Here is a 26,355-nt window from a genome sequence, read left to right on the forward strand (position 1 = left end):
TTTTAGAACCAGTAACTCGGTCAGTTCTGGCCCTTCCTCCAACAATCCACAGAATACCAAACAGATTCTATAAAATAGGGTATTTGTGGAAAACTGATATCCAGCATTTTAATTAAGGATCCAAGAGCTGAAGCTACCCTTCCCAGTCCTGAAAAAAAAAACCTTATCAATCCAGAGAAACAATTAAGGTATTTAAATTTTATCTTAGTCCTTGAACTGCAAAACTGAAATCGTGCTGGAAGTGGTGACCACCCTTAAAATCCCCAGGCAACAATTTGGTTTCAACATCAAATTTCTTCCTGCAAATCCCCTGAAAGGTTCAATCTAATAGAAATAATTCTAAAGTGTGTGAAAACCACTAAAGGCTAAAAGCTTTGCACAAATTATTTGCATTATCAAAGGAAATGGGCTGGAGTTGAAAATCACACCCCAGCACTTGTCCATTATGTAGGACATCAGTTCCCATTGCCTTTGCTGCTTCCTGAGATTCCAGCCCCTCTCAGCTTTTGCTGTTTCAGCCAGCAGCTCACAGGTTTTTCTGAGTGAGGGATGCACCCAGCGCTCCCTGAAACAGCATCCTGGACACAAGGGATGTGTCAGGTGAGACTCAGCGAGGCTCCTCTGGGCAGGGACCAGAAGAGTTTGCTTTGAGCAGCCTCTGAACACAAGAGCTGAACCACCTCTGGGGCAAGAGTCAAAGCAAGGCCTGCACGTCCAGCTACCCCCACTGACCTGATCAGCCAAAGCAAGCCCCTGCTCTGCCCGTGGCACCGCTCCTGCAGCCCAGCTTCTGCACTCCCCCGGGGCAGCTGTGTTTGCACTGCCTTCAACAACTGGGCTGGAGCTGCTGCAGGGCAAACAGCCCCTGGCTGAGGGGTGTGCGGAGTGCAGGGTCCCAGGACAGCCCCTGGCTGGTGGGTGACGTGGGTGACAATCCCTCTCCCTGCACCTTCCTGACCACGGAGCTGCCCAGGGCAAGGAGAGGGGCTGGGACACTGCCACCTAATGAGCTCATTAACACAAAAAGGTACAAGAGGATGTGAGGTGCTTGGCTGGCTAAACTGAAAGCTGCAGTGAAGACTTTCAAAGCTAAGAGTGGAGAAAAAGTATAAAATCCCATCTTTTGGGGGGTGGAATTCCACCAATGCCCTGGTGGAAGTCGGACAACCCTTTCGGTGAAGAAATCTTCCCCAATATCCAACCTAAACCTCCCCTTGTGCAACTTGAGGCTCCCGTTGCCTCATGTTCCATCACTTATTATTGACCTTCATGAACTACTTTCCCAACCAGCTAACTACTCATCACTTTTACATTACCAAATGCCTTACATCACACCCAGCTTGGATAAAAAGCAGTTTTAAGGTCTTGCAGACAATAAAAGTATCTGAAGAACAGAAGTACTGAAGGATCAGCTATCGCCTAAACGTGAGGCACTCCAGTTCCCGGCAGGATTGCCACAGGCTCCATTTTGCCAAGAGCCTTGACTTGAACTGAAGAGGAAAACAAAGTCAGCTGTCACAGAAACGTGAATTTCCTGGGCTCCTGCGTGCCATGGGCGCGGTCCCGGCCCCGACCCCAGCAGGGCTTACCAGTGTTGTAGGCAGTGGGCATGGCCGAGTACACGAGTCCCTGCGGGGGCAGGCTCGGAGTCGTCACCGACACCACGGGGGTGGCCAGGGGCTGCGTGGACTGAGAACTGCTTATCCTTTGGGTGTTCTGCAAGGGATGGAAATAACAAACCTTGTGAGACCAGGGAGAACAACAGGAAACCCAGAGCCAGTGTAACACAGCACTGCATTCCAGCGTGCTGCTCCGCTGTATCTTTGAGTTAGGAACACATCCTTTTTGTCAGCATTGGTTTTCTTAAAAAGTGAAAATATTTCAAGACAACCAAAACGATCTTGGCAAACTGAAACGAAAAATTAATTGAAGGCTCACTGGGCCACTTCCCAAGCATGCAGATTTCAACAGTGTTAGCGTTGTAGGACACACAAAAATAAAAGCAATTTCTTAGGGATACACACAACAATTCTCAGAAGTTCTTAAGTGATTTAAGAGCTTTGAGTCTTATTTTTAAAGAGCTTTTAGTGCAGATGGTGAGGTGCAGTTCCCCCAGAAGAGATTCTCCCACTTCACAGTTGTTTATCCAATTTTCCAAATTTCAGCTGCCAGTTTTGACACTGTGCTGACTACACCTGTCCTGAAAGGAACACAGAGATCTTCTAAATTTGTGTTGATAAGATTTCAGTGATAAAATAATCTTGCTGTTCCCATGGTTCCTGAGAAACTGAGAGAGTACTTGTTATAATGCAGATATGTTTCCAAGCAAATGACACTGGAGTTCACAAAGAGCAACGGTGCTTTTCTGACAGGGAAAACAGCTAAACTAGATTGTCTCAGATAATTTAACTGTGGGCACAATTTGGCTTTTTAATAACAGTCTTTTCTTTCCTGTCTACTGGAATGAACATCTGCAGCAAACATATCACTCAAAATAAGCTCTAACCAAATTTGCTGGCTAGAAAATTAATTAAACACCGTGGTGAACAGCACCAGACAGCAAAGCTGCTGCTACAGCACGTTCTGCTGTCCATGGTGGCAACTGCAAATCTTCCTGAAAAATATGAGGTTCAACACCATTTGGCCATGACAAATACTGTCAAGAACAGAAAATGCTAGGGTTTTATTTTTCAAGAACAGGTATTTACTTTTATCTGCAGAATTCTAGAAATAGCAGCAGTTTCTACACCCTGTATTTCTACAAGGAGCTGGGTTTCAATCTGCTGGAAACACGTTCTCTTAAAGCAAACTTCTCTCTATCTCTGAAAAAACATTTGCTACAAAAGGAGCAGTTTCTCATGGCTTTGGTAGGGATCCATTTTGTAACTTTACAAGACTGAAGTTACTACACCTTTCCCTTATTTCAGACACAGGTATTTCAGGATCTGCAGCACTTAATTTTTTCTTCCACTCTAATCTTGAGAGAACGAGCAGCATTAAAAATGCATCATTCCCTTAAAAATATCAGAATGAGCAGGTACAGAAATGGGACTGTGTTCAATTTTAAGCTTAAATTTATGAAGATGAATTGAGGGTTATCAATCTTGTATCTTTCCCATTTAAAGAAAGAAATATATATCACAGCTCCCATATTAAAATTAGCCACAGCTGTCACTAGCTGTGAGCTTCTGATCTCTCTTGTGTCTGGCTGCTCTTGAATTCCCACCTTTGAGCCTCCCAAGGAGTCGGGGGCTCTTTGGCATCTGTTGCCAAACACACACATTGGCAGATGTGCCCACTCTGCTTCAGAGCTCCCAGGTTTCAAAGCTCCCAGAGAAAGTCCCTCTGATTTTCTGTAATTGATCCCTTTAAATCACTTACGCACTTCTGAAAATCTCCCCTAGACCAAATTTATCTGGCATAAAGAGATGTTATTAGAGCAGATTTTTGTGTCTGTCAGGAATTGACCTTTCTCCAAAGCTTTCTTGGATGGCTGCCTATAAAGTTGGGATTACTACATAATGGAAAAGTAAAGAGGAATATACTGGGAAACAATCCAGACCAAAGGATTTCCTTATGGGATTTATTTTTTTTTGAGTGGCTAATAAAGGTGGTTTTCTGAGGTAAATTCTTTCTGAATATAATTCTTGGAACACTCAGCTACACAAAGACACTAAGCAATATTTAGCTGAGCCTAATATTTCTTGTCCTTGGAGATTCACTACAAATTTCAGGATCTCTTTTTTGAATCTTTTTAACTGGTGCAAATGCAGCAGGAAGAACTCAGTGTCTTTATGTCATGCTCCGCTCCTGCTGGTAGCTGCTTTTCACATTCAGTGCTCAGCTCCGAGCACCCGGAGCGAGTGTTCAGAGCTGGGATTTGCTTCCCACCACAGGAATTAGCAGCAGACAGGAGCCTGCAGGTGCAGCCTGTGTTTCTGTGCCCCGTTTGAGGCAGAGCCTGCAGCGCTCCTCTGAGTCAGGGCCGGTCCCAGCTCCATCACTAGATGGCCCACGCCGCACACGGATCCACGCCGCACACGGATCCACGCGGCTCCGACCGCAGCGGGCAGGGGGAATCCCCCGCGCCAGGGCTTTCGCCCCAGCCCCAATGGCATCTGATCAAGTGTTTTTACACTGAGATTTCCTTCTGCACTGAGAAGCAGACACTCCTTTGTGAAGGCGAGAGGAAAGTGGGAGAGCTCTTTCGCTGCTCGATGAGCAAGACATCCCAATAATGCTTAAAAGCTGCAATTTGAATTTCAAAAACCACTTTGCCTTACTTTTTAAATCTATTTCTCGTATTTAAGGTAAAAATCAACCAGCAGCATGCATTCATCAAGAAATTTATCTCAATCACTAAATTTTCCATGCTTTCATGCAATTAGAGCCTCATATTAGCAACAGGTCCATGTTCAACAAGTCAAGGTTTGCAATAGGTCAATTTATTTCCCTGTGATTCTGACACTGCATCTTCTGCCTGGTTTGTGCCACAGCAGCCAAACAATTTGAAATTTGCTCTAAAAATAAATTATGAATTATTTTAGCCTTAAGTTAATTTTCCAGAGAGAATGCCAAATGTTAAAACCTTTGGAGAAAAAAAATAGAAAACACAAAAATCCCAAGAGCTTCCTTTTAAAAGCAGAATATCTTTCCACTGGAAAAAAAGGTAGAATTATTCATTTGCAATTCTCTGTTCCTTTTGGTAAACAGGGAACACCCCTGTGGTTTGATAATCTCACGCAGGATGAAATAATTCTAACCTCCAAAAAGGTGACCTCACCAGCAATGATGTCATCTCCTTGAAAGGAGAGAAGTAACGCAGGGCTGGTGGTACAATCCGAAGAACTTCACAAGTGAAGCCACTTCCTAAAAAATATTCCAGTAATTTAGGGGATGGGAAGGGATTATTTGTATTTCATACAGAAGGCAGTACACATCCTATACACACGGACAGTTACTTTGTAAGGCTCTTTTCCAATGTTCCCTCCAAGAAAAACAGAAACATTTTCAGGAAAAAAAAATTAGACTTTTACAAATGGCAAGTGCTGACTTTGAACGTGTTTTCAGCTTGAATTGGTCGGGTTTTTAGTTTGATAAAACAAATGTATTTTTGTCTGCTACCAAGGGAACACTGGAATTATTTAAAGTATGTAATGAAACTACAGTTAAAAAGCTGTAGTGAAAGACATTTCCAGCATCTTGCTGTCTCTCAGCACACAGCAGCCCAAACTCACCAACTCCAATTCATCCTCCTCCGACTGTACTCGGCAAACAAGAGGGATAACACAGTTACTAAAAATAGCATTGCTTTCAAATGAAAGAAAAAGTCACGTTTCTGCTTCAGGATTTTGAATCATTTTAATTAATAATGTGGATTTGCCACCTGATTCTGTAGATAACACTGCTAGAAATGCAATACTTCATGAAATGCGTGTCACGTAAAACCTGCTGTACTGAGAGAACAATGGCTTTGGGGAAATCGGTGCAGCAAGAGCTTGGTGACCCCAAGGACATGGCTGCACGCGTGGATGTGCAGCATGGCAGTCTCTGGCTGCAGTGATCCAATAAACCAGCTCAGCAACAAAGTACTTTCCACAATACAACCATCATTCCATGTCAGCACCTACTCTGAAATCTCCTAATTCCCCCAAAAACACAGACAAGCCCAAAGCTGAATATGATGTTGTTCTTCACGACACAACATTAAATAGGTGCTGTGCACCACTAATATCAGGGCTACATTATTGCTTCTATTTCTAATTAAAAATATAATTGTCACTGTAATGATCAGCCAGTGTGCTTCCTATCTCTCCTACACTTCAGTATTCCTAGAAAAACCTGTTTGTTTTTTTTTCAAGAATCATTACTCTGAGGCTAATTATAGCTTTTGTTACTTGGATTAATTTGGTATTATTCATCATGAGTACCAGTAACAAATGTAAGCACTTGCTGTAGTTTAAAGACAAATAGGAATTACACAGAGAGTACTTGTGTTGTTTATATCCTGCTCCTCCTGGTTATGGCCCATTCTTCCATACAGAGAAAACATCCACAGGGACACTCAAAATTTCTACACGGCAGCAAAAGACTAAGACCAAAGGATTTGGCCAAGTAAATTAAAGGAAAAACAGAGCAACACTTCCTGCAAGACCTGTTCTGGGCTCGAGGCCGTGGTTGCCTAATGGCTGACACGGAACTCGTGTGCTATTCCCAGCCTGGCTGGACAAGCACTGGTGCCCAGATGCCAAAGTGCAGAGCAGCACTGCAGAGCTCCTCAGCAGCCTTTGATGGCTCTGCTGAAGACACGAGAGCCCCGAGGACAGCCAAGGTCACGTTCCACGGTGCCACATCAGAGCAGTGCTGCTCTCAGACCTTCCTCACCACAGAAGCTGCACTTCACATCCCACAGCCATTACGACCCAGGAAAAACAGGTACAAAATGTGCTTTAGGGCACATTAATAGAGCTCACATCACCAATAAGATCAAACATTCCTCCACAGAGTAATGGATAACCCTTTTTAAAACCCACATCCTCCAAACCACCGGAGTTCTCAGTACCAAGTCAGAGGGATGGCAAATCAAACACCCCAGCCCTGTCTCCATGATTGTGCTCTTACCACATTCGGGTCAGATTGCTGTTTTACAGCTGTAAAAATTCCTTACAAGCTGAACTTCTCCCCACATCTGTACTTCTGATTTTCCTCAGTGGCATTTCAGAATACAAACACCCCTCGTTTCCTGTACCCTGTGCTAAGCAGGTGAGACAGTTTCTCCCTGTGCATGTGGGCAGAACAGCCCATTTCCACAAAGCCAGACACAGAACTTTAAATGTTTTAACTCACCAGTGGTGGCATCATGCCCTTGCTGGAGGGTGGGATGACGACACGAAGGTCGGGTTTGCGGTTGTTCATGCCAAGGTTTCCTCCTCCTGGCGGAGGTGGGGACTTTGTAGGCATGACTTTGCCTAGGCCATTCCCACCACCACTGGTACCAAGTAGACTTGGTGAAGCTCGGGAATTCACAAACCCATTTCCTGAAAGAGGAAAAACGAATGGACCGTAAGACTGAGGAGAAGGACAATACAAAATTTTGGTGCTCATGTACCAGTTATGAAATATTTATTTCGTAAAACTTCCGATAACAAACTTCCCACAAGGGGCCGAGTATTGAACAATTGAACAAACAAAAACCACTCTGACCTGAGGATCAATATGGAAAGGGATTATCACTTCAAGGGCACGCTGTGGCAGCTTAAATGCTGAGAAGAGCAAATTGCCAAAGAACTATTTCTAATAACATCCGTCGTGTTTAGTCTGCCCTTTGAAGCTCCTCCAGGCTGAGCCTGCAGAAAAGTGAAGGTTTTGCACAACCCCACTTGGTCCCCACCCCCACAGAGAGAGCATGTACTACACTGAATTGCTGCCTGCGAGAACAAAAGATCAGCTCTTAAAGTCTCTGTTTCTAAAATTTCTTCTTCATATACCTCCAAGGTCTGTAGGGCTAATTTCAGTATCGATATTTGCTGTTTGATTATTATATTTAGCAACATTGAGGGGAACAAATCCTCTGCCTTCAAATTCATTCCAAATATCCACATCATTCATGCCCATCGGTTTACTTAACAAAGTCTTTCTCTATCTCACTCCTGGAACTCGTTTTAAGTGGAACTGGACAAGGCAAAGCCTACAGGTCTTGGATTCAGCACTGAAATCTCCAAGAGTTGAACATGCTCAAGGTAGAGGCCTCAGCTTACACTCAGAACTGACCAGAAAACAGCACCAAGGCAATAAATCAGTGAAGTGTCCACAACTTCTATTTTCCCATCCTGACAGAAGCACCAATTATGTTAACCAAAATATATTTCTCAGAAAAAATTTAAAGCCACATTCCAATCACAGAATCATATTTATAGCAACAATTCCCAAAATACACAAACCTTATTCAGCTGCAAACAGAAAAAACCTGTTAATTTTGCAACAGGGAACCCCACAGTTCACCCTACAGAACCTGTGTGTGTGTGCATAAATAAACACAATTCATAGTAACATTCTGTTTGCACTAACTCTGCAGGTCTGAAAGCAGCTTTTATAGGCACAATCAGGGAAAAGTCTGTGAGACAAAGTTCACTGTGTGGGAAATTCTCTCTTAATCGCCCATAGCGCCACGCTGGCATGAATTTTGCATTATTATTCTAATTTGAATAGGCCCCTATGCCCAATCCAATTTTATTGCATTAAATACATATTAATCTAAAAGCAATTAAAATAACAAAGTTGTCAGTGTCACATTCTACCTTCTTCAGCAACATTTTTAATGCTTTTAAAAGCACAGAAAGAAGGAAGAACAGCAACATATCTCAGCAAGGGCAGAAAACTTCACGGAGGTGCCTGGCACTACCAAGACATTCAGCCAGGGCACACTGAGAACCTCGATGGGAATTCACCAGGATGCTGTGAGGAGGCCTCCTCTGGATTTACTCACTATGTGGATTTCCCACTGTGCCAAAAGCCTGACCATACATGGATGATCTGATATGTCCCTTGAGTTTTCCAAGGTTAACAGAGCAAGGAGGAGTCATTCTAATTTAGTACTTTCCTGAAGCATTTGCATAGGCGGTATGGGAATATGACTTTTAACTCAGAACTTATGGGGGAAAGAAGGATCACAGCAGAAAGTAAAGTTTTTAATGTCAACATTCTTCCTTCTGTATTAAAAACTACAGCAAAAACTGATTTTGTGATTAAAGGATCTACATTCCTCAGCAGAAAACAGCAGAACTTATTCAGATGCTTCTAGGTTAGTGATAAAATTTAGGTGGAGTGGTTGAAAAGATGGGTTGGAGCTGAGAATACACACTAGAGCTAAATATACTCTTAACTAGTAGGAGAAAACTCTCCACAGCTGGGTCACATAGAAAAAGCAACAGCCAAAAGGAGAAATTTAGTTCTGTGCTACCCTTAAGGTTCCTGAAACAGAGATGGATTTTGTAGAATCATGATTTTGTCAACACAGTTATGCATCAATTCCTAACCATTATAAATGAGAGCAGCATGAGTTACAGCCAGCCTACAGAGACTGAGAGACATCCTACACAATGGACAGGGTAAAAATTAAATGGATTTGCAAACACTCTAGGGAGGAAAAATACCAGAAAATGGCATAATTTTCACCAAAGTATATCTGAAACTTTGTTATGGCACCTCCCATTTTCAGCAAAAATGCCAGAGCATTTAAAGAACTTACTGTTGACACGGAAGTCAAGTCTGGGCTTTAATGCAATAATAAATGGCATTTTATTTCTCACTGGGGCTGTCAGTGTCACCTTGCCACGGCAGGGCTGTGAGTTGTGAGCAGTTTAAGCTGCACAACAATCCCACTCTGTACAAACACGGGGGTTCTGTACACTCTGGGCCATCCTATGATACCATTTCCTGTCCTCTGGTTCAAGTATTTCGGTAGCCCATGTGTTAAATCTGGACAGTGTCTCTCTTCCACACCCAATCCAGTCATTTCCTGAGCCCTCGTTCCAAGGCTCTGCCAATCCTTCAGAAACATTTCATGCTTTTAGTGGTGCTGTCAAAAACAACAAACTCTCTGCCACTGCCTGCTCTGCGCAGTATCGGGCGGCAGCAGGGCAGAGTCAAAGCATTTCTTCTGACAAAAGGCTGAGCACTTCCCAAAAGGAGTGTTTAGAATATATTAAAATGGGAGAAACAGTAATACAAAAATCTCCTAAGTGTGCAATTCTATGGGTATGAATCCAATAGCAGCCCTCTGTGATAAAGAGCTGGCACTGAACACTGAGCAAACTCTGGAGTGTCTGTATCGATCATCTGAAGGATCATATGCTGGGGCTGCAATAAGAGTGCAGAATATTCATTTTTAGTATGAAACTTCAAGCCTTTTTCCTTTTAATAATCTAATAAGAAAATCAAATTATCAGTTAAGAGTGAAAGGATAACTAAATGTGTGGTATTTCTTAGAGCAAGGTCAGGAGCCAGAAAAAGATAATGAGTACAGGATGATGCAACTACACAGCCCTTTGCCAAACCAAGGCCTTAATAACCCCATAAATTCTACTTACTATTTCATATAATACAGAAATCGTTTCTGTACCCGCTATAGATCTTCCCCAAAGACAATACTTTATGTTTAAAAATGTTTTCAAACTGGAAATCGAAACAGAATATAAAATCCTACATATGTGTAAAAATACAACCCTTTTTACTCCCGAAGGAAGAGCTTTATTTAACTCTAATTCCTTACAACAGACGTGAAAGCATGTTCAAAACAGTCCTTTGGAAAACAGACACCAATGCAAATATAAGCTCTCAATTATATGAATCATAATTTAATTAGATTTGACGATAACAAAACCTGCCAACGTACATTAGCTTACTTCTTGTTTAGTCAGAAAGTGTTTACTTTTGAAGCAACTTCTTTTCTGAAGTGAAATGTTACAACCCACCCATGATACCAACTGGGTATTCTGCCTTCAGAGACATAATACAGCTTAATCTCATTTACTGTCCTGCAGCCTAAGACACAGCATTCAATTACATGAGCCAGACTCGTATTTCACTATATAAATCACATCAGCTGAAACAATGAACACACGTGGCTGGAAAGTACTCCATGTACTTATTACTACTCAAGGAATAAATTACAGGCATTGATGCCATTAATCTTTCTTTCTTTTTTTTGTTTTTCTTTTTTTTTTTTTTTTTTGTTTTATTTTGGAGCGCAATTATCCACAGTTTTGGAATAATTGTGGGCAAGCAGATAAGCCATGTAAGCTTAAGCAAAAAAAAGGGTTGTAGTAAATAAATATTTATGCCTCCAGTGACATCATAAAACCCAACGAACGTCACACAATTAGAAGCAAACTGAAAATTGTGTTTGCAACAAGCCATTGATTCACGAGGCATCCGGAGGCAAGATAAGATCTACTGAAGGAAAACAGTGACACGAAGAACCTTGGGCAGGGGGACATATTGCAAGGAAAACCAACAATGGCATTTCTGTGTGCATTAGTTGCTCAATTTGTTTACTTTGGGGTTAGTATGACAGATTCAAGTGCAAATTAAAAACAGCATATGCTTTTCCTACCATTTTCAGCTGTGTACAGCAATCACTGCTGATTTTATCATCCTTTCAAAAAGCTCCAGTTCTATACTAGCTTTGGAAAGAATTTACTGTAATATCTCAAGGAATCTGAAATAAATGTATTTCTACTGATTTTTACAAGTCAATACCTCGGGTAATACTACAATTAGAATTAAAATATACCTTTGATAGTAATATATGGACTTGAAACATGTCTAACATGTAAGATTTATGCTTCTAAGGCATAAAAGATATTAAAAAGCAGCAAAAAAGAAACACACATGACTAAATGTCAAGGGAATGCTTAGTCATGTTACAGAACTTTAAAAAGAGCTCATTTCCCAGGTTGTTGGAAATTTTCTTTTGCCTACAGCTACATAAAAGGAGAAAGAATTTTCAAGGATATTTAGAATTTAAAGGGGTGGTTATTATTCAGAATGCAACAGCAAACCTAAATAAAGGCATATTGCTCTTGTATTTGAGTGAAACATCACCAACAGCAACTGGATGTCTTTTAGGGCTCCTGTCAATTAAAGAGATTACAGTTAATTACACCAGTTTGCTTCCTAAACTTGCTGATTTCTGTGTGTCTATACAAAGCCAATGTAAAGAGTGGCAAAAAAAGGAGGAGAGAAATGACAACAACCTGGAATGTGGCAGTGTATGCTGGGCCAGGGACATTATGTAATGTTGAAATTTACTTTAACCTGGCTGGGAGATTAATAATTTGTTCTCTGTATGGCAAATTCTAACCAGAACTGTCATGTACCTCTCAGTAAATCAGAAATTTTGGTAAGATAACAAACACACATAGCAAGATATGAAATTTCAACTGAAACCAAGGGCAGTTCAGGGGCTGAACTGACCTCATGTCCTGCAGATGGGTGGTTTCCAAGGAGAAAGAGCGACAGTAAAAAGAAAAAAAAAATCAAATATTTCCTTTCTTTTTACCAGCACATTTTCTATGCCGATTTCAGCCAGTCATTTCTTGTGAGCTGATTTAACCAGAGAGAGATGGATGCATCAGCCTCTGTTATGTGCTGTAACGTCCAGCAAAGGAAAAGGGTTCAGCTCACTCCCTGTGGAACAGCTGCTCTGCAGCCCACTCTCAGAACTCCCTTTCCTTCAGGAGAGCCTGGAAGCTGCAGCAGTCAAAAGGCTGGACTCGTGTTCCTCAGGGGTGCCCCAGCCCCTTCCCTGGAGGAGGTGAATCCCTGGCTGCTGTGCTGACCTGTGTCCTGCCAGAGACAGAGATGGGAGCAAGGCAAGGCAGGAGCCCTGACACTACGGACAGCACAGCAGGAACCTCTGTGTGCTGCACTTGGCAGCAGGTGAACAAACATTCTCAAGTCAGATCCCTTTCCGTGCAGCTGGGGAGTGAGGAGCTCTGACTAGGGAAAGACTGCCTGGGACTGCTCCTGCCTGTCACACTGAAAAGGAAGCATAGACCTGAAATACCACCAGGAGGGCACAGCCTGAAGTAGGAACATGCTCAGGGCTTATTTACAGCTGCTTTCCTAAGGTGGTCCTTCCTCCCCCACTGGGCCAAGGCTTGTAGCTGATGCAGGTTAACAGGCTGGCAAGGAGACATTGTGGAAATGTCAGAGTGGGGTAGAGGCAGAAGAAAGCTGCTTTCTTAAGGAAGGGGCTGATAGCATCAATGTACAACATTTGCCTGAAACTGCAAGAGGTGTTTTTCAGGAGTCAGTTGGACACCCCTGCTGGGGTGTCTCTCATTTCACAAACCAAACACAACTGGAAAGGTGTGCACAGGAGCCTTTCTGTTACTGAAGCCTCTCGTGCACTCCAGACTGCAGCAGATTCAGACTTGTGCAAAACCAAGCTCAGCGATTCTTTTATCCTCACAAACAAAAAGCCTCCCCCATCAGCCAAGCCCTCAAGACAAAGGGAACCATTTACAGGTGTGGCTATTCCCAGCTCTCTCTTGATCCCTTCCTGCCAACTCCAAGCAGTTTACAGGTAAGCTGTCAGTGGCACCTCTGCAAAATCCCTCCTCGGGCCAGGATAAAAGACCACACATGATCTAGACTGACTCTCAGTAGAGATCCAACAGCTCACAAGACACAGCTTTTCCCTCAGATACACCCTTCAGTTCTGCTCCAAAGAAAATCAGTATTCCTGAGGTTACTTCACATTCTCAGGACCTGAAGATTAGTGAGGACATTAGAGAAGACACAGCTCCTCTGGAACAAAAGGAAAAATTCAGTACTCAAGCAGACCAGATCTTTTTTATCCATTCTCCTGATGGTAAAAATGTAAGAGGTAGGAAATTTTTTTTTTTTTTTTTTTTTTTTTTGTTTTCCAGAAGATTAACTGTATCCATAATCTGCATTATTGATCAGAAGGGCTATTTCACTGACACAGAAATGTACAGAAAATACTGTGTCATTGTGAAATCATAAACAGCTTCCACTTCCAAAAATTCCTTAAGAATCCTCTGGGACTGGGAAGAACTTAGATCTCAAGGTTTATGGCTTTCATGCAGCCTTGGCAATGAAAACCAGCTCAGGTCCTTGGCATGGTTCTGGCTCAATACCACACGTGAAAGGTGTGGAAGAAAAACTAGAGACTGAGTAACTGTGGTGGCACTTGTGAGCTTTTTTCATTCTCAGAGTCCTCAAGGATGGTACAAGGTCACTGCAAATGCATTTCACTGGGAAACTGAGGATGCTTCATGGGATGATACCAATCTACTGGAACACAGCAAAGCAGAACTCATGGCAAAATGGAATGTCATCCATCCATCCATCCATCCCATCCATCCAATCCATCATCCAATCCATCCATCATCCATCCATCCCTCCCTCCCATCCATCCCATCATCCATCCATCCATCCCATCCATCCCATCATCCATCCCATCATCCATCTATCCAATCCATCCATCCATCCAATCCATCCATCCATCCCTCCCATCCATCCATCCATCCAATCCATCCATCCATCCAATCCATCCATCATCCATCCATCCAATCCATCCCATCATCCATCCATCCAATCCATCCCATCATCCATCCATCCATCCAATCCATCCCTCCATCCATCCAATCCATCCATCCAATCCATCCATCCATCCCTCCTTCCCATCCATCCAATCCATCCATCCATCCATCCCTCCCTCCCATCCATCCCTCCATCCATCCAATCCATCCATCCAATCCATCCATCCAATCCATCCATCCCATCATCCATCCATCCATCCATCCATCCATCATCCATCCATCATCCAATCCATCCATCCATCCATCCATCCATCCATCCATCCATCCATCCATCCATTCCTAAGCTAAATCCTCTCTCCCCTGTATCTGGGCATGTGAGGCTCTACTTTGCCTGAAGTGTTCTCCCCATTCTGGTCATATGAGACTCCTGGAGCACATCTGATGCCCATCACAAACTGAACAGGGTTTAACATTGGCCAGGAGCAACAAAATCATCGATCTTCTAGCTCAGAAACATTTGATCTAATTAACAGAAAAAATAAATTAGCTCGGAGCAAACTCCATTATAATGCTGGACATTTTTTTCCCTCTCAAAACTGGTATATCTGCCAAGTAAAAGTTTTCAGCAAATGTGTTTTTATGTGGTGGGTAGAATTTTAAAAATATTACAAAATGAAAATGCTTTTTCAGAGTTATGACAGCTGCATGTGAAGTAAGCTCTCAGTATTATAAAGTGATCACAAAATTTTCTGTTCTGGATATAAAAAACCACCTACCAATCTTTGCTACAACATGCAGATATTTTTACTCAAAGTTATTTTCCACAGAAAAACTGTTAAGTTGGCAGATTGACTGCTAAAGCAAATGATTTCCATTCCAATCAAGTCACACAGGACTTGAGAAAAGGACTTGTGTGAACTCAATATGAGCCATTTTATGCAACATCTTTGTTTGAACTGGGTCCCAAATAAGCAAGATAACCTTTACTTGCTTGTTACTAAGAGATAAAGGCATGTAAATGTCTTTCAAGAAAATGAGAACAAAACCTCAGATTCCCAAGAACTTCTTAATACTGAAGAAGGTGGAGCTTTCCTTTATTTATAAGAGAATATATGGGAATATGGATATGCCACCTTTACCTCTGACATCACTCCTATAAATTGTGAGCTGCAAATACGGCACATGACCTTTCACTACATCCACAGGAGAATTCTCCATTCCTGAGAAGTTAAAAAAAAAAACCCACCTGGAAGCTAAAAGCAGAAAATAAAATTTTTAGAAGTGAATTCTACAATAAATGCAGCAAGAAACTAAAACCATTATTGTCTGCAGACATAATTAACATGAGATGCATTTCAACGGCAGCTGTCAAGCCCAAGTTGACAGCAGATTTAGTCAATCTGGTTACGTATGATTTCTTGATTGTGGTTGTAACTGAGAAGGTTCCTGTGCACCTGTCAAGAGTTACAAAGTTTTCATGCCATAACTTACAGCAAGTGGAGCTCTGACAACTCTGGGTACCCCTCTGATTTAGCATTCTGGTATTAACCAGGTATTTGAGTCTCACTAGAGGTACTTAAAGATGTTCCCCTGTTCTTGTACAGTCACAACTCTCACTTGCATGACAAACCTTTCTAGAAGTGAGTGGGTATATGTATAACATCTTGGGTGTGATGTTCTGCAAAGTAAGAGATAAGTGATGCATTTTGACTTTTTACATAAACTATTAATAAATGCAAGGAGGAAAACATTTTACTGCATTAAATATGTCCCCCAAGCTGCTGTAACTGGGCATTTCTAGAGTTTGATATCCTATAGCAAGCACTGTTTTATTTGCTTATTGAAGGAAGGAGTCTTAAATCTGAAGCTGGTCTTAATAAAACCTGATTTGGGAAAAGAGGCCTGAAACAGCCTGATAATAAACTTATTTAGTCTGACTTGAAAAATTCTATGGAACTCAACATCTGACCTCTACAGTTTCTAAAAATAGTCATCTTTTTTCAACTGAGGAAGCTTCCTCCATTTAAAATCTTGCTTACCTGATGGAAACCACTATTTAATATTTCATATCTTTGCTGCACATAGCCAAGGAATGGATAAAGAGTGGAAAGTCAATCCTGTGCTTTCAGCCTTGGAGAGTTGCAGCATTTTTTATTTATCAATTCAATTGCCTGACTTGATGTTCAAAGAACTTCTTCCCAGCTGCCACACTAAGTAGCCAGTGGGCAAACACTGAAAGGTCAACAGTTGCTTCTCTAATTCCATGCTATGAACACTTCCCAAGGGGAGCTGGGTGTGTTTGCAAAACTGACCTTCAGCCAGCACGGCTTCCAGAGGCACAGGAGGAATGTGACCAAAGTGGGTGAGCTGTCATTTATTTTGTCTGTCTGTGGCACGACACATTGCAGTGGCTGCCTGCCCCTCTATCAGAGTGCTACATTTTGTTTAGGGGAGACAAAATATTATTGAAACGAAAAATTGCTATCATATATTTTTACTGAAGGCCAAAAAATACTGCGGATTTGATTTTTGGCGAGATCTCCAATTTGTTTTCAAAAGAAATTCTGATCATCATCCAAAACTAAGACAGATCCTAGCTATCAGTTTCCAAGATTTATTGCTTTCTTCATGTAATTGCTAGAAAAATGATTAGCAAGATACACATGGCAATACAAACAACACAGTCTGTATTTGCTTCATTCTGATTGGCACCACAACCAGCATCAGACACCCAGGTCCTGCAAATACTGAAGTTGAGAACTGAGCTGAGTTGCCTTTAGTACAATAGTTCAGATTTGGCAAATGTGTTTTTAGAATGCTGTAATTACACCTGTAGAGAAACACAAAAGCAGCAGCATGCTACTACTGAAAACCACTAAAATAAAAAAAGGCAAATATTACTGAAGTAGAAAGGGCACAGCAGTAAAAAGTTAAATGCCTGATAATAATTTATAAAACTTGACAATAACAGTGCAGCTAAAAAAATTACGACCTTTGTTCTTCCACAGGCACTTTTTCCAAAGAGCCAAAATAAAAAATTGCTTTTGAATAACTGAGAAACTGAAACCGTGAGACTATTTTTTATAACAAAGACACGATACTGCACTTACCCACTGGACTGGTACCAGCTCCATTTGGCACTGAGAGATCAGCTGTCCCCAGCATTCCACCTAATCAAAATAAGCCAGAGCATTAAACTGACTAGCCCCATTACAGTATGGTAATTCTGTACATCAAAACTTCAGCTGTGCAAAGGCACCGACAGCACTGGGAACTCGTGACTGGGGAGGGCTCTGCCAGGGGATGCCCAGGTGTGGAAGGAGGGGCAGCAGCAGCAGAGCTCACCTGCGTTGCCGGCGCTGGGCGGTCTCTGCGGCGCCCCGGGGGACACGTTGCGGTGCAGGCTGCTCTGGGGCGGGGACAGCATGGTGGTGTCCGTGAGCGAGGAGCTGGCGGCCAGGGATGGGGACACCAGGGAGCTCCCGGGGTTGCTGTAGGTTAAAGTGTTGGGGTTGGACACCGGAACCGTCACCGACATGGAGAAGTTCTGGGCAGGCAAGCCGGGCTGCGGGAGAGAAGACGAGGAACAACAAGACAACACTGTTAGCATTGACTGTGTTTGCAGAAACAGCACATTAGAAAAATTCTCAGTTACAACAGTTTGCTGGTTTTTATTGCAGTTAATTCTGTTAGTTTTTAAACTCTATTAAGCATACAGTTTTAAAACATCCATTTGTTGTAAAGTATGGTGTTAAATTCTTATACATCGCATAATTACAGTTCCAAAGAATTACTCAAACTTCTCAAGTATGTAAAGTTCAAAGAGAGAAAACTGAAAGTATTCATATGAATTCACAAGTTTATAAACACAACAAATTTAACAGTTAATTGGATTATTACAAAGCAATGAAAAGCTAAACATGTCTACAAATCAATGAACTGTTGTACCTTCCAAATGTAAGCATAAACATGCACGTTGCAAAGAGTTATCACACAAAAGAACAAGTTAGTAATAACATTTTCTAGTAATAACTTTGCCCATATATTGCTACCAATCTCTAACACTTCGTTTTTCAACAGACTAAAAAAATAAACAGATCTTCAGAAAATTACAAAGCTCAATAATTTGAATTTAAACATTTCAGGTTCCCCAAACCCCTGCTCGAATAAACACTCCATCTTTTTTGCAAGTCTAATTTTTTTAAATTCTTGTTTTTATAGCATTATTTAAAAGACAACTGTTTTTCTGCAGTATATATGTTTGTTATTCAACAGCTATTGAATCAAAAGCTGAGCTGCCTGCCCATCTATGGTACTCATTTGGTCATGACTAACTTCTTTGGCCTTTGTCTCATTCCTATCCTTTGACAGTGATGGGTTTCTGAAACAAAAGGGACTATTTTTTTTCACAGCTCTCATAATTACTGGAAACAAAACCGTGACAGGTACAATTTAAGGGCAAAACCCTAGTAGTATTTATTGACAGAATAGAGAGGTGATAGTTGTGATTGAGGAGTCAAAGGCAATTGACCAACACACATGACCTAGCAAGTACACTTTAAAAAATGCTATTTCATCATGTGTAGCTTAAAAATCACTTAGAATGATACTTCTGCATGAAAAGTTAGATAATACAAGAAATGTAACAATAACTACTCTAATGAAAAGAGCAGAACATATTCTCTACAAGAAACAAAATCTCTTACTAGCAAGAGACAACAACAATGTCCCTACTAAAGCATTCTAAGAATAATCATCAATTTTTGGCACAGATGGAAGGAAAAATTAATGAAGCAGAACAACACAAAGCTAGCAAATCATTCACAGTATCTAACCAATGACAAGCCCTGCTGGTGCTTGTTTTCAGGGGAAACTACTGGAAACTACTCAGTATCTACCAAAACCGGGGTGTTTTTACACAGCACACTGTCAAGCAGCTCAAACTAAACTGGAAATACCTGAAGTATGCTGAACACGCTGCTAGGAGGTAACAACTGAACATTTTTTTCTGTAGGTTTCTCAATACAGAACCAATAAGTGACAGCCTCCCCCCACACCTTACAATAAAGGCTGTCTGCCCATCTATGGTGCTCATTTGGTTACGAGCGAATTCTTCACGCTTTGCCTCATTCCTATCCTTTGACAGCAAAGAGTGCTCGAGAACAAGAGAAACTGTGTTCTTTTACAGCCCCAGAAGTACTGGAAACAGAAACATAACAGGTCAAATCTGAGTTACAAATACAGAGCTGTAGAGCTAAAAAATAATGTTGCCCTTTTTATTTACACTGATGTCCACACAGACATTTAGGCTGTTCACCAAAAACCCATTTAGCTGTAACATACTGAGGGATGAGGCCTGAAGACGTCTCAACACAGAAAACTCAGATATCAAAATCTTCAAAACAGAGAAAAACCAAAATATATTGGCTTTATTCAAGCATTACAGAAGTAATGCTGGGTGTCATGACTGTCAGTTTGCTGTTCAGTCCCCAGAGATCTCGTAGGCTCTGAACGATGAAATGATTTCCAATATCAGCAGTCATTTGGAGACACTACTCAAGTGCCCCAGGGTCTGTGCAGATTAACCCACACAGTTCATCTCCTTTAATTGCTACAATATTTGCATTCTTAAAATATTCAAAGGCTGTGACAGAGCCCTGTATTAGTTTTCTTAGAAAATACTTAGTAATACTCAACACTAGCTGCTTTTTGTAGGTGGAAACTAAATGTCACCGTGAACACCTCCACAAAAAACATGCAACGTTTCCACTCCTTTTATCCCCAAACTGAAGTTCTGGAGCCAAGTGACTTATGGCTGCACACTGGCTTGGCACTTGGGAGAAAATTTTCAAATATCCTTCAGTGTTCAAGGAAGTATCTGTTGGAATTTCAGAGGAGCAATCTTTAGAGGCTCTCCTTCTGCAGCAGCCTTGATTTTAAATATCTAAATAACTTTCTACATCCAGACTTGAGCAAAATAAATTCTACTGGCTAGATGATAAAATTAATCCAATGCTATTTGCCTGCTTGTCACATACTGTAAATTCTTGATCACCAGACAGATGAAGACCTACAAGATGTAAATAAATGAGCCTACATCCTACAACAAAAATCTATCTTGGTAAATATATTTTAGGCAGGATTAAGTAATGCTGTAGGCTCCTGAAATTCTGAAATATTGTCTTGTGTTCCAAAGGTATGAAAAACTGGGAGTGCAAAACCAAAGCTAGAGATTATTCTTCTTATTCTTTACAATAAAATGTATTTTAACAAGACCAGGTATCACAATCTCACTTCTCCTCAGAAGTCCTTTTCCCTTCTCAAGCCATTACATCCTCTTGTCTTTGAAGTGGTTTTCAGTGGTAAGCAAACACCATGAAAATTCTCATGCATGTAAGAGAAGCACAAACCATACTTTAGTACTCACTGCGATTTTATGATTCCGCATCATATTATCAAACTCTTCATTAATTTTTTTATATTTTTCTTCTGTATGTGGCGTGAGCACATATGAAGTGTCAGGGTCCGGGCTGTCGCACCCTCTGTGTTCCTTCTTGTTCAGAGCCTAAATAATGAAGTTAATAAAAAGGATCAACAAATAAAAAGTAGAGATAAAATAAAAGTACTTACAGGGCCTCGCTTGAAAATAAAATCACTATCTTCATTTAGTTTGCTGAATCTGTCCTCCGATAGTGGACTGTGCTCAAAGTAATCGTCAGCATCAGGGCTCTCACAACCATTAAGGCCTTTCTTTCTTAAGGTCTGAAATACAATTGGAAAATTCACATACAAATCATACTAACTTGCCAAGAACTTTTGTACACTACTGAATCATTCAGAGCCCCTGAAACTACATCAAACTTTCACAGACAAAACTCACTGCGCAACAGACAGAATCAGTCTTTCAAGATAGTGGCAAAGTACACAAAGAGAAAAGGTTCACCCAGGTGCCATCTCACAGGTAACTTCCCCCTACAACCACTTCATCTCCCAGCACTGCATGCAAATTCATTTTTAGACACTGGCTGATGGAGTGAAGTTGCCTGACAAGGAACATTCAAGCCTGTGGCAAAGGAGTACATGTATTCACTGGTAATTAACAGCCAGTTTACTGGACCTTTAATGAATTGATTTTAGCATCCCAATTTTAATATTCACATTTTAAAGAGCATATAATAGATGAGTTATATTCTGACAAACACAGTGGCTAAAATTCTGATCCAGTTAAATAACTGCAGGACGTTAATATCTGTAACATTCAGTCTCAAAAGCTGACAAAGGCAGGATCTTCCTGTCATCCTGCACGATAACAAGAACTGCAAAAAAGAAATTACATAATCCCTCTCTAAAATGACTTAGTTTGCTAAATATAAGCTTTTTCAGAGTCCTTCAGACTAACTTTATGGAGCTACTTCCTGTTTTCTGGTGGAGAACTCACATCAACATCCCCTGGAAAAAAAAAAAAGGCAAGCTTGTCTACAATCCAGCCATTAAAGAAAGGATGTGAAACTGCAGGTCTCGTGACCAAATGACAAGACATATTTGTATTTCTTGTTTTTGTTTTTCACCCTATTACACAATCAGAAATTTTTCTCTGCAAACTCTAATTTGTAACAAAACAATATTTAAAGCATTACCTGTGGAAAAAAATCTTTATTTTTTTTTTTAAGTTTCAAAAGGAAAGCAATAAAAATTTTTAACAGATATGTGTTATCTGTACATAAAGCGGCAGTAGGACTATACAGGCACAAGGGAGTTGCATACTTCCTTTTTGTCAGAAATTACCCATATTCCATGGATTTTACATTAAAACCCCTAAAGATCAGAAATCTGCAAGCTGACGTTTCCAGCACCATAAAAAAACCCCATGTTTCCTCCAGAAGCAATTTCCATTACGCACTGAAATTCTGATTTAAAAACCAAAATATTTTAGCTCATAGTATTCACCAGCATTTTTTTACTGTCAACTGATTTTTAGTACAATAAAAAACACACACTACTTCCTCACTATTCATATATATATATATGCAAAATCCTGCTTATTTCTACTGCAGTTTGAAAGCAGGAATTGAAAATCCAATTTGCTGCCTGAAATTCTTTAATATCACAGTTCACCATAAGCTGCAATTCCTTCTCAAGTTTCCTGGCTTGCTCCATGTATCCCACACAGTATCTGGAACTCCCACAAAAATGTAATCACTAAATCAGCATATGGGGAAAACAGGTGTAGGCTCCTCCAGCACCTGTCACAGCTCCGATGCCGCTCCTCCAACCAATAGCCGGACACGTAAATGGACTTGGCCATACAAGGGCCGGCAGCTCGGCCTCTCAAGGTCGGAGCCTGTTATCCCTCTCGCAGCCCTTCCTAACAAGTCAGCCTGCCGCTCTGCTACACTTTGGTATCAGCAGGGAAAATGTTAACGCCGTGTCATCCGGATTACGCTTAACCCCTGCGGCGCACGGCGCTCTGGAAATAGAACCCAAATGTCTTCAGGCGCGTTCGGTGCCGCGCGCGATGCCCGGCACACGATGACAGAGCTGCACGGAAGCTCTGCAAAGAAAGGGCTACAGGACATGCACACACAAGAGTGCAGCTCCTGCGATAAACACGCTGAGGCAACTGAAGTCTTGCAGCAAGGGAGCTTCAGCAGAGCTCCTTTGAATAGTCTAAAGCAGTCCAGTGAAAGCCTTTTAGTGTAATGCTACCACTTCATCCCCCCCCGAAAGGTCTGAAAATTATCCTCCGATTTAAACAAAAAGGAAGAGATTCAGATGTAAAAATGCCTCTTTCCTCTCGGTGACTGTGTGTCATTTTTGCTAACAATGGGGTTAACTCTGCTTTGACTCATGAGGAAGGAAAATGCCTCAGTATCTCCCGTTTCAGGCTCTGGAAACCGTCACTCCAGATGGGGTTCCTGTCATTGTGGAGGGAGTTAAGCCACAGTTCCCTGTCACAGATAATAAGGCTGGGTCCAACAGCCAGAGCTCTGCCTCCTTATCACCAAAACACCAAGTGCCACTTGGAGGACCTGACCATAAAAAGCCTGCGAACTTTTATCAGCGCCCAGTAACACAACAGTAAAACATTCCTGCTGCGTGGCCAGGGCCGCGCACGGGATGCCGCGAGCGGTTGGCACGGGCAGGCGCGGCCGAGGCGAGGCAGCGCCACCAGAGCCGGCACAGGCCCCGCTGCAGGCAAACAGGGACCGGCACCGGGGATCCGCTCCGTGGGGAAACAGGGGCTCACTCCGCCCTCGAGATCCTCCGGTGCTAAAATATGTTGTTTCTCCAAATAATGTAAATGACTCGGCTCTCTGAGCAATTTCCAAGGTATTATCATAGAGATTAAATTTTTATTAACTCTGACGTTGTGCAGAGCAAAAAATCTGGTGAGATCAAGTAGTTTGTGTAACGTGAAGAGAGTTTTATTTCTCTGCTGTGATACACAAGCTCGTTTACAACAAAATCATAGTATTTGCAGCGGAGACTAATAGATATAAGGCAATTTTTTTTTTCTTACCACAGCGAAAGGGGAAAAGAATATTAAATTTCAGGTTTTGTTATTGGATGCTCACTGCAATTACCTTCTGGTGTGAAGTCTTGTTTTCCAGATCATGTAAGGGAATGTGTAGCCCTTTCAGTAAATCTGTGTTACTTTCCACTTCCTCTAAGACTTCGCCAAAATTACTGGAAATTGTTCCAACATGTTTGCCAAACACACTGTATTGTGCCCCAGTAACTAAGATTATGCAGCTTTGATCTCAAACTGCACCAACTGATGAGAGAAAAATACTGGTTTTATTCAGAAAATAATGCTAAGTATTTACAATGAACCAATGCAGGTGCAAAATCTTTTTTTAAAAGAATTAAGGAAACACAAAAATACATTTTTGTGACACACAAAGTCGCTACACAAGTGTTCCAGACAGCTCTGGTCATCTTAAAATATTGCAGAATGGCCCAGGAGCTCTTCCACTATTAGTCTAGTATTGATTTATTTTGATTTATTTTGATTTGAATGGCAGAGCTCAGAAAACATTGTATGAGAATGGCTGGACCAGCTATGACGGGTTTAAATATTGCAGTCAAGCACATGGTACAAGAGCCCCAATATTTTCCTGAACTTCCCCACACATATGCAAAGTAGTTTTTAATTGCACTTTGCAATTAAAATTAGCATTTTGCTAATTTAAGAAAAGAATCATGCCTTGGCAAGAACTATCTAAGGAACAGAAGAAGGGCTTCTTGCAAAACAACAACAGAAAGGAATAACTGGCTTTTCTCTACAATTCCGTATAAATTTTACTGAAACTGATAATACAAATAGCAAAGAGTATAAAAGCACAATAAAATCATTTTTTGTTTGATCCTGAGGAAGCAGAGCTGATATTCAACCATCTCAGTGTAGCTGAGCACAAGCTTCCTTCCACAAAATCCAACAGAGCCACGTGGAAGGCAGGAGCCTGAAGGCTGCTGAGCCCCCAGAGCAGGAGAAGAAGCCACCACCTTCTCCAGGCTTGCTCCAGCCCGGCTCCCAGGGGCTCCAGACTCTGCTCAGGGGCACCTCTGGGAACCAGGAACTCTGAACCAATAACTATGGATGGGTCACTGCTTCCAGAGACCAAGTGACAGCCCCCAGCTGGCCCCCTCCCACCCAGAGCCCAGGCTTTCCATCCCGCTCCAAAAGGAAACGTGCTGATGATTAAAGAGCTCAATCAGTGGGGTCTGTGCTCCCATCAGTGAGTTTGGTTAAAAAGCCAAGACTTCTGATATTGTGATCTGGGCTCTATACCAGCCCTGGCAGAACTGTAAAGAACTTGATTATGTTCATTGTCACGTCAGGAAATGATATTTTTCTGCCTTAAAGCAAGAACGTAGGATGACCTCATGTGTAAAAAGTGTTATGAAGTGTAAAAAAGTGTCAGGTCATTCAAAACACTCAGTGTTTGGTTTCTTGTAATATTACACAAAAAGGAAATGGTTGTTGCTGTCAAAGCTACCATGTATCATGTTAACAGCTCTATTTCTGCACTTACTATTGGAGCTGGCCAGAGAGGATTTTTGTTGGGATTTCATCCCAAATCACTGGGAAAACCATGTCCAAAATTTGACTAAGACTGAAATGAAAAGTGATTTCCCTTGGAAAAGGCAAACCTTTCACTTAAATCCTGTGGCTAGTTCTCCTTCTGCTCTTGCAATCAGAGCATGGAAAAGCTGCAAAGCAGCACAAATTTGGAGTAAATATGTTTTAAAAATCATAACTTTTTAAAGTGTAAATATTCCTCAGGCCTGAAGTAATGGAACAGCCCTACTAGAACTGCTAAGTATTATTGCTGCTCTGGTAGGCATCTCCACCAGGGATATCAAAAAGGATAAATGATTAAACTTTCCTGATGCATCTGGAGATGCCGTTCAATAGTGGAGAATATTTTTGTCTCACTAAAATGAAAAAAATTCCCCTTGTCCATTCTTTAACTTATTTTTGCTGGTTTATGCTCGGCTGCAGCAGGAAAAGGTGGGTGGCCAACGTGTGGGCAGAGGAGGCAGAAGCACTGGCCCAGCCTCGCTGGCAGCAGCAAACCACAACACCACTCACAGTCACATCCTACATGAAAAGCCACACCTTTTTTTCTGTGATAGCCACAGAACGAAGAACAAATAAAGCAGCCCCAGCAGCAGATTCCCACCCAGTTTTCTTTTTTAATACATGAAAGGTCAGTGAGACAAAGCGGGGCATATTCCTTTACTGCAGCTCAGCTCCCTTCCCACAGCAGGCGAGGACCACAGGTATCACTACAGGTTTGCATGCAGCAGAACGTCCTGCTGAAAGCAACACAATTGTTTCATTATTTGCTTCCTGATACATATTATTGCCAAGAACTTGAGCCTAAAACCTGGCTGTTTTTCTCTTCTTTTATAACACAAAATATTCCACTTTCATCAGCCTGAACAATAGTAAGGTGTCTCATCCTTTAGATATCATTATGTCTCCCCTATTATGTATAAAACATATTCAAGTACCCAAGGAGTATTCTTAGTCACCAAAAGCTATTTTTAGTTTTCAAACTTCCTGTGGGTCAGTTTGGCTACAGAAGCATCATCGTTGCTTTTTCTTTTCTCTAAATTAACAACACAGCTCTGCAGAGTCAGACCTTGACCCTACAGTGTCGGGTACACGAATTTACCACTGTCTAAAATCCAAGCAGGAGTGAATCCCCAGTGCAGCACAAACATCAAACCTGAACAGCCAGAGAAAAACCAGGTAATTCAACTCAGTAATGGT

At 41.5% G+C, this 26,355-nt stretch overlaps 1 protein-coding gene across 3 annotated transcripts in view; it reads right to left on the minus strand.

Moving 5' to 3' along the window:
• The window catches only part of MEF2A (myocyte enhancer factor 2A), an 82,321-nt gene that overhangs the window by 6,316 nt on the left and 49,650 nt on the right, over positions 1-26,355 (minus strand). Inside the window, exons 4-10 of one of the 3 annotated variants that reach the window (XM_068203627.1) lie at positions 20,703-20,834; positions 20,500-20,637; positions 17,418-17,637; positions 17,183-17,242; positions 6,847-7,037; positions 5,238-5,261; positions 1,590-1,716 (exon numbers count right to left, since the gene is read on the minus strand). In XM_068203627.1, the coding sequence (XP_068059728.1) occupies positions 1,590-1,716; positions 5,238-5,261; positions 6,847-7,037; positions 17,183-17,242; positions 17,418-17,637; positions 20,500-20,637; positions 20,703-20,834 (892 nt within the window). Of the gene's footprint in view, positions 1-1,500; positions 1,717-5,237; positions 5,262-6,846; positions 7,038-17,182; positions 17,243-17,417; positions 17,638-20,499; positions 20,638-20,702; positions 20,835-26,355 lie in introns of those variants that run through there. The other 2 variants (XM_068203625.1, XM_068203626.1) reach the window with 2 other exon arrangements.

Source organism: Anomalospiza imberbis, chromosome 13, assembly GCF_031753505.1.
Source record: "Anomalospiza imberbis isolate Cuckoo-Finch-1a 21T00152 chromosome 13, ASM3175350v1, whole genome shotgun sequence".
NCBI lineage: Eukaryota > Metazoa > Chordata > Aves > Passeriformes > Viduidae > Anomalospiza > Anomalospiza imberbis.